This window comes from Egretta garzetta, unplaced genomic scaffold (assembly GCF_000687185.1).
Source record: "Egretta garzetta isolate BGI_Z169 unplaced genomic scaffold, ASM68718v1 scaffold117, whole genome shotgun sequence".
Lineage (NCBI taxonomy): Eukaryota > Metazoa > Chordata > Aves > Pelecaniformes > Ardeidae > Egretta > Egretta garzetta.
The window spans coordinates 48,283-63,559 of record NW_009260479.1 but is presented as its reverse complement, the minus strand read 5'-3'; the positions used below and the strand labels follow the sequence as shown (position 1 = coordinate 63,559).

Genomic DNA, 15,277 nt, shown 5'->3' with positions numbered 1-15,277 from the left:
CTGACTGTATCAGAGCACTTTCAGGATGGTATCCACCCTTTTTACGTAGGATAAGTACGTTGGAAAATGTTGCATATGCCATAGGTTATGCTGAACTCCTGTTACAATATATGGCCGAGGTCCAAAACCAGCTGCAGCCGGTGGAGAATTTTCCACTGATTTTACTATGCACTGGACTTTCTGTTATCTAGGTGCTTCTATTTCTTGATAGCCAGACCTTTTAACATAGGAAAGTGAAATTGTGGAGGACATGAGAAGCTGAGGTCAGAGGTACCACGCTTTCCATCTGCCAGGCATAAGTAGGGTTTCTATTATGGAAAGCTTTTAAATTATCAGTGGCTTACAAATTTAGCTTTTCTTTTTCCTTGCCTTCTGACCATTATATACCTCTCCATGTGAAACCAAACCTTTCTGGTCCCTCTTGTCCCTTCCTACAGAGGTAATGTACAGGCCTTCCACACAAACTTCCCTGCTTCTGCAGATGCCCCTCTATATTTATGGGCGAGAAGCACGTTTCTAGCACAAATTCCAGCACATTTAATAAGCAAGAGCCAGATCATGAAGATTTTACAGGGTGAAACTCTCTCCGGCTTTGTGTAAGGCCTGCCCTATCTTTCTAGTAGCAGAACAGGCAGCCTGTGGCTTACAGTCTGTAGAGAAAATTTCCATTTTACCCTTCCTTTTTTCATTGGGGTGTCATATCTTAGCCCAATATTTACTGTGAAGAAGAGCAAAGCAGCACTGGCTAAAAATCTCCATTGCAAAGCATATCATTTCGTCTTGAAGGTACAGGATGACCCTTTAAAGTAGCAACAGGGTAAGATTCCTGTTAATCATGCCATAAATTCTATAGGAGAGACCTCTCCACATCTTATTCCAAATGGGTAAACCATGAGCACGTTGCCACAGGGGACTGTCGCTTGCCTGTTTGCCTTCAATGAGCAAGTCAAGCTGAGTTGGTCAGCAGGAGGGTTTGCACTTCATTAGAGTGGCCAGGTCTCCTGAGCTCTCATCTTGATACTACCATTCAAGCTGCCATATTAATTTTTCACCATGACAACAGTCAACCATTAGAATAATCTCCCCAGGGAAGTGATTGACTCCACCACATTGGACACTTTTAAGACTCAGCTGGACAGGGTGCTGGGACATCTTGTCTAGACTGTACTCTTGCCTAGAAAGGTGGGACTAGATGATCCTTGAGGTCCCTTCTAACCTAGAATTCTATGATTCTACGATTCTGTGATTTAAGCAAGTCAAGGAATTCATGCAGATTGGACTAAACGTTGGAAAGTTGAGGAAAAGTCTCCTGACTCTCACAGCACTTGAACCATCAGTGAGAGCTGGTGCACTCAGTGTCCTGTCCTTGCTTGGCCTGTTTTATTAGGAAGACCCACAAAATCTCCTTACAACACCCCTGTGTCCTTCTGGTAGGTGACACAGTGATGTACGGAGGAGCTACAGCTGAGGTGAACCCCATTTTAAATCTTAAATTATCAAGGTAGTCACTCTTGCCTCCCCAACAGTCAAAAAAAGCATTGCTAGAGGTTGAGCCTAGTCACCTTCACTATGAATTGCTGTCTGGAAGTGCCAACATGAGAAAAGCCATATAGGAAGAGTAGGTACCTAAATTCAAAGTCTGGTTCTCTATAAACCCCATTCTCTACAACTTCTGGAAGAGCAGAGGGATTTGGGTAAGGAATGAGGAAGCCCTGGAATAATCCTTTAAGTATGTTCCATGTCAGAGCACTAGATATCTCCCTCTTGTTTAGATGCTGGTGAGGAGATAAGTTATGTTTTTGGCAACCCACTTTGTAAACCTTTGTCTTAAATCTTGGATCTTTTGATTCAGTTTACATGTTCTAAAATTAGGCAGAAGAGCTCACGTCACAAATTTGATTTATAAAGAGTGATCTGGAGGAATGAAGAGAGTCAAGTGTTTATTTAGTTTGATGGCTAAAGGAAAATTGAAATATTAGAAACTTTTTTTTTTAACATGTTTCCTAGTAGATGTTGATGATGGAAAAAATCATAGGATTTTCATGCTTAAAAATAATTGTCCAGAAATAGTCTCTGATGATTTCTTTCATGGTGTTTAGAATGACTCCGTCTGGGGGCTTAAGGTGAGGTTTCCTTCATATGTCTTTGAGTCAAATTTCTGCAAACATTTAGGAGGAAAGATATCCTTTAACATTTCCTGTTGAGTGCTTGGACAGCTTCTACTGGAAGCCACTGCAGAAGTGCAAACCAGTTTTTATAGCAAGTAATGGTGTTCTTGTTACTCTCCAGCTTGTACACAGAGTGGGAAAAATGAAATCAATGTCTGTCGCCACAGATATTGAGGCCAAGACTGCAGTAAACTCTTTCCGTTTACCCTCAATCTGAGGATCCTTTTTGCTTTCTGTGATTGCCCAAGTCCATTTTCTGCTGAATTGGGACTGCAAATCCCTCACTGAGGGGTGGCCAAAGGAGCATCACTGCACCACAAAGAGCACATCCATGGTGGGAAGGAAATGCTCCGGAGTCAGGGGTTTGCATGCCCTGGCAGGATTGTGGTTTCCCTTCAGCAAAGTGGTTTCTCTGTCACATCCTGCCCACAGTGCCGGAGTGAGAGCAGGCAGCATGACAGGCAAAATAATATTCAAATTAAATGCAAAACCCTGGAAAGTTGAAAGGGGAGCTCTGAGGGGGTGGGTTTGCTTCAGAGCAGGCTGTCAGTGCTGATAAAAAGGTGATAAGATGGAACTGGGGGAGGAGAGGTGTCCCCAGGATGCTTGAGTGTATGAGTGGGCCTGGGGGGGAGGAGGGCACAGCAATGAATACGGGAGGGAAAGGGTTGAATTTTGCAGGGAAGGGTGCGAGGATTCATTTAGTGAAACCTTGGAGCCAAGCTACCCCCTGTCAAACCCAATCTGTCACAGAAAAATAAGGTAAAACCCTATTCTGCAAGTCCAGGGCAGGGCAGGATGGGGTAGAATTAAAACCACAAAAGATACAAGGCAGAAATGAGAGGGAACTGCTTCCATGCTAGAAGCAACTAAATAGGCTAGGACACTTCAGCTTGAAAAAAAGAGATGCCTGAGGAGGGATATGAGAGAGGATTTTATGTTTTTCCTCCCCAGGGAAAGGGATATTGTGGTTAGGTTATGAATATTGCTGCCTTTGTAAAAGAACTAGGCAATTTCTAACAAAACCAGCAATGAGCAGGTTCAAAGTGAATTCAGAAAAGGATGCATTTTTTCTTCCAGTGAGCACTTAAACTGTGCGACTCCTTGGTTGTGAATTTTAAAAAAAATTTCCATGGGGTCAGAAGCAAAATCAAATTGCATTTAATTTAAAAGATTCGTGAGAGAAAAAGGATCTAAGGTATTTCTTATTCTTACATAAAACTTTTAAGATTTCAGTAGAAGATTATCCCTGATTCGGGAAGTCTCTGCTCACTGGAGTCTGGGGCAGCAGCTCAGGTTGGGTTTTCCTAACCTCTTGCTTGTGCCTGAATTCAAGCTGCCTGTCCGGAGCCGAGTCGGTTGTTGCAGGAACCATCTTTTGAGGTCTGTTTTCTTCAGTCGGGCGAAAGCTTAGTGCTCAGCTGGGACAAGAAGGTCGATGCTATGATAATGGGTTGCAATCAGACCGAACGGGACAGACCACGGGTGAGCACCTAGGCTGCGCTTCTGCATGAGCTTGTCAGTGGGAGAAGAAATGTCCCTCAATAGCTGTTTACAGTCCTAGCGCCAGAGAGGTTAGAAACTGCCTGCCGATAGCAGATTGGAATGAAAATGAGATTCCATTGCAAGCACACCAGCCTGTGATGGTACCCACTGGTATCTCAGCTTGGCTTAATCAAGCTGCGCCTTTGCCTTGCTGTTATCTACCTGTGGGTAGTGGGGGGCGTGCAGAGATCCCGAGATACCCCAGGCATCAATGGGGTATCTTTGCATACAAACATGGGTTCCAAAAGCAAAAGTCGTGTGTGAATGCCCTTCAGAAGAGACCAGGAGTGACCCCAGTCATTAGGGAGAATTTGGTGCAAATGAGAGATGTGCTGAAAGGGGTTTTCTTCTGAATTAAGAGTTCACCTGGGTTAAGAGAGTGCCTGGCACCAGCCTACTGCCCTTCGTTCCTTTCCTCAGCCAAACCTAGTCACATCTCAGAGCTGTGCCAGAGCTCTGGAAGTCATGTTTATTCATGAAGTAAAGTTATTCTCTGCTGCTTGCTAGATAAGCTTTGACAGTATATTTGCTGTGAGTGTAGATAGGACTCAAATAAATGTTTCTGGCGCTCTGGTCTGCCAGTTCTGCAAACCACTGGATACCTGTGCTTCCTGACAAGTGACCTGTTTTCTGTTTATTAACCTTTTAAAGGGAGAGAAAATGAGGGCCTGAGCTTTGATTCACATTTCGCAGAGACAGTGGAAAAGGTTACCACCTTCTGCAGCCCTGGTGGGGTTTCCTAACGGGGCTGTGTCCGTGGTCTTCACTTCTTCTGCGTCAGAACCTCTTAGAGGAGGGATCTCCAAAGCCCGGCCAAGGCTGTTGCTGCCCTTGGCTTGCACTTGGGGCATCTGGCTTGCAAAGAGGAAGGTTCAGCTGCTGGGTGTAAAGATCTGAGCTCCAGCACGTGGCCGACAGCCTCCAGCCCATTCCTTCAGCAAGACTTTAGGACCTTGCTTCAAGAGGGAGAGCGGTGGCTGCTAGTAATGACACTAATTGCATGGCTTACAGTCCAGCGATGAGCAGTGTGACCTGCTCATCTGAATGAAGGTTAAAAGGCCGCTTCGTTAGAGTCATGAAGGATTTCTCCCTGCAGCCCCCCAGAAGAAGATATTTGGCTCCAGCGAGCACTTCACGATCTACCAGGCAACAGCAGGACAAAGCTGAGTGTCTGGAAGTCACAGTTAAAATAATTGAAAAGGAAAAGACTCTCTTTTATAGATATAAATATATAGATTTATAATGACAAGAGTTTAGCGTGCACCTGATTACCCAAGGAAGTGGGAAATGCTACTGTCTTGAAAAAGCCACGCGCTTATTTTTACGCTGCCTCTCCAGATTCACTTGTGATCCTTTCCAGAGCAAAGCACAGCCCTTGGCAGTGTGTAGTCCTTGGCTTTGGGTAACAAGCAAATGAGCAGAGCAGTTCTTGATTGAAATGGAGTTGTAGGGTAGGTGTATTCATGGCTCATTTGCACCTGCTGCCTTGGCTAAGGATTGATAAATACCTTTGCATCCTTCCTGCAGATGCTGAGTGCAAGGGAGAAGACAACATTTATAATTAATTAATGGAGAAACACTTAGCAATCACCAAACATGATTTGATCAGGCAAAACAAACTGTCATCTTTATTACAGCCATTGAAAGCCAAGTGATGCCACCGGGAAGAGAGGGATTTCCTTTTTCCAAGGCACATTGCAGCTGTTTCTGCCCTCAAATAGTTTTCTAAGGTACTGCTCTGTCATGCTGACATGACCAAATATTGCCCGCCAACCCCCTGATCCCAGCAGTTTTCCAGGGTAAGGTCTATCAGTTTGGGTGAAAGAAAAGCATTTTCTAGAAGGCTATTTGATAAGGGTTGTCTGTGTCCTGGTTTGGATGGACAGGCACAAACTTTTGCCTGATGTTGTAATGGGATGACTACAGGGCAAGCGGCAAGCGTTGGACTGCAAATGCAATGCATCTCTGCAGGCATCAGTCTTTGTGTTGTTCCAGTTCATTAAACTTGAGTTAATCATGCAGGCCCTCTTCTAGTCCCTCTTCTAGTCATTGGGGAGAGGAGGACACCTCATTTTCCAAACTTCAGCTAACCATCCTACATGAACTGCCAGCCAGAGCTCTGGTTTCCAGTGGCTTCTTTAGGTTTGCACATCTGACTTTTAGATGCATAAATTTAGGGATATGAATCCCACCTTTAAAACCTGGACCCTTCCAGGCAGCTGCATAAATATTGTCATCACGCCGGGGGATATGAATCCCACCTTTAAAACCTGGACCCTCCCATAAATATTGTCAGCATGCCTGGGGGGGCAATAAAGAAGAACGGTGTTGGACGAGCTAATAGGCAGATGTGGGATGTCTTTACAGAAGCAATAATTTTTAAAGATCCAATTTGTGTGTCTTGCAAGGCCAGTCTTGTGTGTCTTCACTTTATTTTAATCAAAGAAAGCTTTTGTTACGAAAGTGAACACCTAAAGGTTTTTTTTCATGCATCACAAGTGCTGGTGAAAAATTCTAACACAGAAAAAAATACAGATCATAAAAATTCTCAAAGTGTATAATTCAGGACATTTAAAAAGCTGTCTGACACTATCACCTTGTATTTTATTTCACATTATAATCTGTCCTGAGGTAATGGTACTATAATTTTTTGAGGTTGATGGAGGAAAAGGCTATAGAACATGAAAGATCCTGTCATGAAATCATCTATTTTCCATGGGCAGAATATCTAATATCTTAATACTTTTGGAGCTGCTGGCTGTTTGGTGGCAGGTAAGTATGACGCTGTGGAAACTGAGCTTTGCACCCAATATTAGAAACCTGAAAACTGAATTTTAATGAACACTACAGAAGAGCACGCACAAAGAAGATACCATCAGTTATTCCATTTTTTCAGGCTCCGATAAACTCACCTCAGGACTTCATTTGAAAAGTTCTATTTGCTCATGAAAGAAGGAAGGAAAAACCTGTAAAATAACGTTGAAAGGGAGCTGAGGGTTCTTTTTCAGCTTCAAAGCATTTTTGTGCGCTCTCGTTATTGATCTGAGACAGCAGGCTGCCTCAGTCTGAACAGACTGATGATGACACCAGCCTTTTTCTTACCTCCAGTAGTAAAAGATGATTTAAAGGAGGAATTTCAGATTGGGATATAATTACCAAGAAATGCAGCTTGACAGTGGTTTTCATAGTTCCCTTCACTTGTATGTGAAAAGTATTTTCTCTAAGCTTTCTCCTGCATATTCTGGTTTTTCTCGTTAGGCTGTTGACCTCAACAGCAACAACTTTAGTCACATTTGGGGAAGTGTTGCAATCTAATGGGGCATGACAGATAACCGAGAGCAGAGGTGCTATAAAAAAAATTGAGATCTGTTGACAACCCATCTATCTAACCCAGGCAGCAACCGAAGTGCCTGTCTGTTGGAAATTTAAAGGGGAAAAAAAATGTTTTCAAAATTCTAGTGCAAACCCTAAAATATGTAACATGTTGAGGCAAAAACACAGCTGATTTTTTTTTTTTTTTTTAATTCAGGTCTGCCAAATCCTTTTGGCTTCAGTGCTAATATTGCATTCTTCAACAGTGCAGCACGTATGTGATATCATTAATGTCTTTCAAGAAAGCAGAAGGAAAAGGGCAAAATCAGAACAACACATTATAACTCTGTAGGAAGGACATGCGATTTTTTTTTCTCCAAGAAAGTTTTTATTCTATCCATAAAATCTTCAGAAATGCTTAATTTTAAAAAATTCCTATGTTTTCTCCCTGAAGTTAGCTCCATTAATTGTACCTTCATTCCTAGCTTGGATAGGTACCGCCTCAGCACCACCTCACACCACCCTTCCATAGAGAGCATCTCCTGGTGACAGCACTGTCCCTCCTCAGCCTTCAGGAGTGTTTTGTCCCTTCTCCCTTTTTAAGGAGAAAAACTGCTTCCTGAGAAGGGATTTGGCTCCTGATCGCGACTGTCAGTCTCCCCTTCCTGCTGAGCACATCCCCTGCACAATCATCTCATTTCAAGGGGAAGAAAAGGTTGGTGACAGAAGTTTGGGGGAAGCAGAGAAGGAAGGGGAGCATGTCTCACATGTTCAGACCAGGTGTTTTAACACAACAGGGAGAGAGAAGAACAAGGAAGAGAGATCTTTAATTAGGCATTTCTGCCTTTCTCATCTACAAAAAGGCACTGTTCTTTGTTAATTCTAATTTGCCCAATTCTTGCACCATTCTGCTGTTCTTTCTGTGCCCATTTCTGGAAAGTTACAGACACTACCAGTGCTTTGACCATGAGCCAGCAGGGTGCTCTTGTTGCCAGGAAGGCCAATGGCATCCTGGGGCGCGTTGGAGTGTGGCTGAGGAACTCCTGAAGAGAGTCCAGAGGAGGGCAACAAAGATGATGAGGGGACTGGAGCATCTCCCCTAGGAGGAAAGGCTGAGGGAGCTGGGCTTGTTCAGCCTGGAGAAGAGAAGATTGAGAGGGGACCTCATTAACATTTACAAATATCTCAAGGGTGGATGTCACGGGGATGGAGCCAGACTCTTCTCAGTGGTGCTCAGCGCCAGGACAAGGGGCAATGGGCACAAACTGAAGCAGAAGAGGTTCCAGTTGAATGTGAGGAAGAACTTCTTTACTTGGAGGGTGCCCGAGCCCTGGCCCAGGCTGCCCAGGGGGGCTGTGGAGCCTCCTTCTCTGGAGATATTCAAACCCTGCCTGGACGATGTCCTGTGCCCCCTGCTCTGGGTGAGCCTGCTTGAGCAGGAGGGTTGGACTAGATGAACTCCCAAAGTCCCTTCCAACCCCTGCCAGTCTGGGATTCTGTGAATTTCAGGGCCTGGGGTAGCTGAAAGCCACATGTTTAATTAAAATATTTCTGTGCCTTTCCTTCTATCTGCACCGAGGTGGTAGGCTCCACACGCCTTTGCACAGCTGCTCTGCTCTGCCCCAGTTCCTCTGCTCCATCCAGCAGATACCACTCGTCCTTGTTCTACCGTCTGCTTTTCTTTTTTTCCCAGGTTGCAGAAGGCAATGGGACAACATCACGTGCTGGCCTGCAGCGGAGGTGGGAGAAGTTGTGGTACGGCCATGCCCAAAATACTTCAGATTCCTCACCAGTTTCCTTGGTAAGCAAAACCAGACAGCTCATCTCCCTGAAATCATAGAAACATAGAATCACTTTGGTTGGAAAAGACCTTTGAGATCATCGAGTCCAACCTTTAACCTAACCCTGCCATCCCACCACTAAACCCTGTCCCTAAGCACCTCATCCATCCTTCTTTTAAATACCTCCAGGGATGAGGACTCGACCACCTCCCTGGGCAGCCCATTCCAGAGCCTGACACCCCTTTCGGTGAAGAAGTTTTTCCTAATGTCTAGCCTAAACCTGCCCTGGCACAGCTTCAAACCATTCCCCCTCGTCCTATCATCTGTTACCAGGGAGAAGAGCCCGACCCCCACCTCACTACAGCCTCAAATGGTTTTACAGCTTCACTGCCTGTGGGGTTTCACATCATATCACAGGGGAAGCTTCCTGGTATAATCAGAGAGAGAAACAAGCACTTTGCAGAAGGTAACGGAGGTTTCCAAGCCATACATGAATGCCCAGACCATTAGAGCATCCTCCCTTTCCTTCTTGCAGCACCACGTACTACTCTGGATCATAGGGATACAAAAATGGCTCCTGGTGAAATCCAATAATGTGGATGTTGTGCAGTGAAAATCGAATCAACCTGTGTAATAGTATGTTTGTTGTACAAAATAAACAGTTTAGCACTGCAATTAATTAAGTCACTGACATAAAATAAACAAGCTGAAACTGTGCGTAATAAAGTATTTTTTTTGCTAAAATGACAAATTTGGCCACAGGCCAAGAAATTAACCTGGCAAATAATGGGCAGGGAAGGTTAATGGAGGAAGCAGCTTAACTCACTGTTTGGGGGGTTCTGGGAAGCTTTCACTTAAAATTCAGGTCTCAAGAGCCATGCAGCAATAGGACTCTTTGTCTCCTGGTAGTTTATAGTCATTATTTACTATTTTTTATTATAGTAGTCCTGCAGGCCTCCACAGAGAATTAAGCTCTTTTGCACTGGAGTTTATGCACCGAGCTGATAAGTCTCCGCTTTTACAGTCACACAGTCCAAACAAACGTGATAGATTATGAATGGGATTAAGGATACAATATCGTCCCTGTTTAACAGGCCAGGGCACTACACTGATTAACCAACCCACGCTGATTACCTGGCTTGCCCAAGGCCACACCAAAAGTCTTTTCAGACCCAGAAGGGAAATGAAAAATCCCCGGAATCCTATCCTAGTGCTGTAACCTCCCTATTTCCAAAACTCCCCAATAGTTCATCGCTGCTGTGACAACACCCGGGGAAAGCAGGCAGAAGCTGCTGTAATATCACATCTTGCAGGACAAGTCCCCTGGGTATTGGTCCAGCCATGTGGAATAATTGCCTGCTGTTGATGCTTTGTGCCCACGCCTCTCTTGAGCACAACGTTTGCTCACTGGGTTTTAGAGACCCAGCAGAGTCAGTTAAACAAGAAGAAAAAAACTCTCTAAGAATTTTTTCCTAATACTTCATCCCACCAGAGCAGAGCTATGAGGAAGGTATAACATATATATTATACTGTGTGTTATATATGTGAGCGGATGCTCAAGCTAATGAAAGTGGGATGCCTTTAATTGTGCGCTAGGATAGGCTTATGAGACTCAATAAATTGGCCCATTCATGGGCCTCTACTGCTCTCTGGAATGTCCTAGGACATCTCAGCTGGTCTCCAGGTTCCCCTGCAGAAAGGTGCAGTTCTGCCATAGTTCATGTGTCACTGGACATCTCAAGTGCTTACGGATACCTCAAAAAACCTGTGCTTAGGCAAGTGAATGGTTCCTACTCTGGGAGAAGTCCAGACTTCACTGAGAGCAGTCAGGGCATCGCTTGGGCCCTCTGTGCACTTAGCTCAATGTGCCAGGCCAAGAAAGAACCTCAAACAAAAGCCAACCCATGACCCTTCGCTGCAGACCCATGTTGTAGCGTGGCTGCTGGAATTTGTGCAGTTCTGTTGGCAGTGAGCTCAGCAGATGTCACCTAGTCTTGCAGCTGACAGTCAGCAGCCTTCTAGGGGGATTTCACATTGCTTTGGATGCGTTTCCTCTGGTTAAATACAGTTTTCTGCATCTGACTGTCATCCAGGGTTTCCAGTCACTGGAGAGGTGGCTGGTTTGGTCAGTGGTGGCTAGAGCATGATTCAGCTTGTCGTAGGTTAGCCGCTTAAAGAGATCAGATGAGCGGCACTGTGAAAACACCCATTTCTCCTCATTTAGGATGGTAAAGCACAGAGTAGACTTGCTTTGTTGGAGAAAGCAGATTCAACACCCTTAGTTTCTGCTGTTTTTAATGCAGATGTGGCTGTCCAGGGTAGGTGTCTGGGATCCCGTTACAACCAACAGTAATCTAGTCAGTGCAGTCAACAGACAACCGTATGTAGGAACCCGAACAGTTCTATGACATCTAAAATGTCATTTGCCACACCGATAAATTTTCTATTGAGTGTAGTAGAGGTGCAGACACTAAGGTCACAGGTTGGCACCTACTCTGTAGACACTAAGGACTCCATTCGGTTTCCGAAACTTAAGCATCTGGTGCCATTCGAGATATTCTGGGATATACATTTGAGATACTTTCTTTCTAAGAAGTCTATGAGGATGCCTCAACTGACGCCCTACCTATATTTAGGGAACTCATATCTAACCAGGAATGGCATCCATATCAACTGATTTTAGATTTTTCCGTATGCAAACCTACCCCTGAGCTTGTTTTACAGCCTGTGGTGAGAAATAAGCTCTTTAGTTGTACAGTTCAGCTGACTTTTAGGCTTCAACTTCAAGAATAGTTGAGTAGCATTGATAAACGGCACATTTCTCTCAATTCACAATCAAATTATTGCAGAGTGGCACTGGCAGATGTGAAAGTCTTACAATACGGGTGAATCCCACCTCTGGAGATCGTAGGTGCTAGCATCTCCCTCTATAAACAGAGAAACTAATGTAATTTCCAAAGTAAAACCAACAGCTTTGCTTTTCTCTGAGCTGTCCACTTCGTACAATTATATACAAATGTGGAAAGCAGATGTCATCTTAAATAAAGGGAGGGGAAGATCGCCTCTTGTTTTATAGGATTTATTGCAAATTTAATGCCATTACAGTTTGTGAAGCCGTTCTTCCTTTGTAGCAGTAAGTATGATTGAATAGCTTTCAAGGAAATCAATCATCTGGTTAATGTTTATGTCTCAGTCTTTGATCCCTTTGCAGGAACATGAAAGCTTATGACAAAGTTGTGAGCAAAAGAAAGTCTTTATTTATAGCAGAGAAAGGGTGAGATACTGGGAAATAAAGAGTTAATGTGATTTTCCTGCCTAATAAAGAATATGCTCTTCAAATGACTAATATCTTCTCTCATGGTAAATAAAGGATAAAATATCTCACGGCATTTAGAAACCTTAAAATGCCTAGCATAGTCCTGATGTCATTTGACATTAAATTTTTGTGCCATTCACAAATCCAGAAGATTTTCATTATTTCATGACATTCGTCAGTACCATGTGAAGGAGATGGATGAAATTATTTTTGGCGCCTTTTATTATTAAAGTGCTTGCCATCGCTTGACCAGAATGTTCCAGCTTTCTTTCAATACACAGAAGATGACATTTGTAATAGGGATTTCTTTCTGCAGTTTCTCTAAAACCAAATTGTCCGTTATGCACAGGTTAAACAGTAAAAATTAGCCCTGACAGTTTTTAAGCTTCAACTGGCTAGTGGTCCCTTCCAACCCTAAACATTCTATGATTCTATGATTCTATGATTCTATGATTCTATGATTCTATGATTCTATGATTCTATGATTCTATGATTCTATGATTCTATGATTCTATGATTCTATGATTCTATGATTCTATGATTCTATGATTCTATGATTCTATTTTATGATTCTATTCTATGATTCTATGATTCTATAAGGTTAGTTGGGTTAAGGAGGAGGGGATGGCAATAACCAAGCTCTGGAATCCCACTCAATGAGGGTTAGATCCCTCTGGGCCTTGGGATTGCCAAACTCCTTTTTTCCTCTGGTGCTCTAACTTTACTTCTGCTCTCCTTTCCCATCCCTCACGAACGTGTTTGACTCCTCTTTCCTGCTCCTCTTCCTTGGGCTTAGTGGGCCTACTGACTGCAAAAACCGCAATTCATCATCAGTTCTGGTATATTCCTCTTGTCAAGCCATCTAGAACAGCGCTGTCCAGATCCTGCCTCTCCGCAGCAAGCAGTGCCACTTCCAGAGCAGCCAGGCATGGCAGCTTCCCTGTGTGGAGCTAAGCACACCAACGTGTGTCTGCACTTCCATTCTTCAACTCAAAATCCTTCAACGTCGGTCAAGTGCTTTGAAACAATACCAGCACTGATCCCATGTCCACAGATCAGTATTGAGTTTACATTCGCATTTAAGAGAGCGCCTTTCGCAGCAATGTGCATGGGTGTAAATAAGGAAATAGGTGGCTTTCCAGATATACAGCTTATTTAAAACTCGGGTTTGCTTTAGACCTTTGAGATTTGTCTGCAACAGAGGTGTGACAATGCATGTGCCCCGCTCCTCTGAAGGATTGGTGCTGGGTGGGTTTTGTGAGCAGTAGCTGAACCTCTCCACCATCCTACAGAGCACCCCAAGTCATGATGTCCAGTGGCACCAGTGCACGCTGTGTTGAGGTCCTTAGGTCGAAAACCCACTGCCAACCCATGGCTTGTGGAGTTGCTATGCCTCCACTTACCCAGAAATGTGCATCTTTTTCTTGTCAGTATTTTATGGTGTGCTATGATTGCGATACCAAAAGATCTAATGAGAAATTTGTCCTAGAGTTAGACAGCTCTGCTTTTAGTGTGAGAAAACAAGAGTTTACAAAAGGTGCCTAGTGAAGGGGAACATGTGATGCTAAGAAGGGAGGAATTATCTGTATTTATTAAGGATCGAGATCTTCACGCTTAGAAATGTAATGTGCAGGAAAGGGAAAGGAAGATAAGGGACAATGAAGGATTTCCCAAAATCCAGGGCTCAATAAGCTTCAGGGCACCGGAGATGTGGCAGTAATAACTGCAGACCAAGTGATGGGAAAAGAACAAATGAAGAAACTGAAGGCTGTGTCTGTCGTGACATGCTGCTATCGTGCCATGGTTTGTACTATGGCATGGAATTATGAAATAGCCTGAAATTCTAAGCAGAATTTGTACTGAAAGAATGCTCTTGTGAGATCACAACTGAGGCAGATAAAGCAGGTTTGGAAAATATCTTGTCATGACTTACCCACAACTTTCTCCCGTATCTAACCACTTCAGCATGCAGTTAAGGGCAAGCTATAGCTGTCTGAAAGTCTCAGGTGTTTCCCAGTAACAGTAGGACAGACCAATAATAAAAATGGAACTAGAGACGTTCCAGTGGGCTCAGCAGCATCTCAATAAGAGCAAATTATAAGAACCAGTATTGCTTTAATAGCTTCTCCTTGAAAAAAAATCGATTCCTGACCATGGAATATGATGATAGAGAAGCAGGACAGATTGCTGCTCAGAGCAGACCTTCCCCTCTCCTTTAGAAGCTATTACAGCAAAGGGCAAGAGAAGCACGAGGGAGACAAAAGTGAACACCCCTTAGCAATGACTGACCTTATATCTCTTTGTATGAATTCAGGCTCCCATTAAAAGCCAGTAAGAGGTTTTCTTCCACTAAGATCAAAGAGGTAAAACCTCACCTATGACACAACCTTTCAGACATGTTTCTGAGTCTGAAGTGTGTATTTGAAACAGATGAGGGGCGAAGAGAAATTAAGGAGGAGAAAACCCGTAAGAGCTAGACATAGGCGACAAATTGCTTGGAATACAGTTATCTCTCTGCATTTATTCAGTTCACCTGTTCAGTGTTTAACTCCTACCCAGATCAAACACCTTTTATGAAGAAAATGTTCTGGTTTTATCTTGGTTCCACTAACTCCTCGCTTCTTTTCTAATATGTCATGAATAAATCATGTCATTCCTCTACCAGGCCCTTTACTCGTTGGTATAACGCAATCTGCAAAGTCATTTTGATTCATATCTCTTCCGCATCATTCCCAAATACATTTATAAATCAGAAAATTGAATTATAAGTTTTGCCTGCAGTTGTTCCTGTTCCAGAAAGTCTATCCCAATTAATAAATTGTGTGCGCAGTGTTTTGCTGTAGAACAATGTCTTTCCGTTTTTCCCAAGGACCAGTAATGAAAATAAATACTCACTGCAGAGCAGAGTTAGACCCCTTGTATAGGGCTATGAGGGTCCTGGAGGCAGAGGAAGAAGACTTGGAATCAGTCCTCTGGGCTGTTTGTGTGGGCAGCAGAGGGACCATGATCAAGACCAGAAGACCTCATGGAAGGTAGAGCTGAGAGGTCCATCAGGTGACAGTGGGAGAATAGGGCCACCATCATTGAAACAATGTATGAATAAAGGTATGGACAGGCATTATACAAGTAGAGTAGCTATGTTAATGCTCTTCCAT

General features: G+C 43.6%; 1 protein-coding gene across 1 annotated transcript in view; it reads left to right on the top strand.

Moving 5' to 3' along the window:
- Window positions 1-15,277, top strand: part of VIPR1 (vasoactive intestinal peptide receptor 1) — a 75,802-nt gene that overhangs the window by 12,868 nt on the left and 47,657 nt on the right. The window contains exon 3 of the mRNA XM_035899624.1: window positions 8,719-8,826. Within this exon, the coding sequence (XP_035755517.1) occupies window positions 8,719-8,826 (108 nt within the window). The remainder of the gene's footprint in view (window positions 1-8,718; window positions 8,827-15,277) is intronic.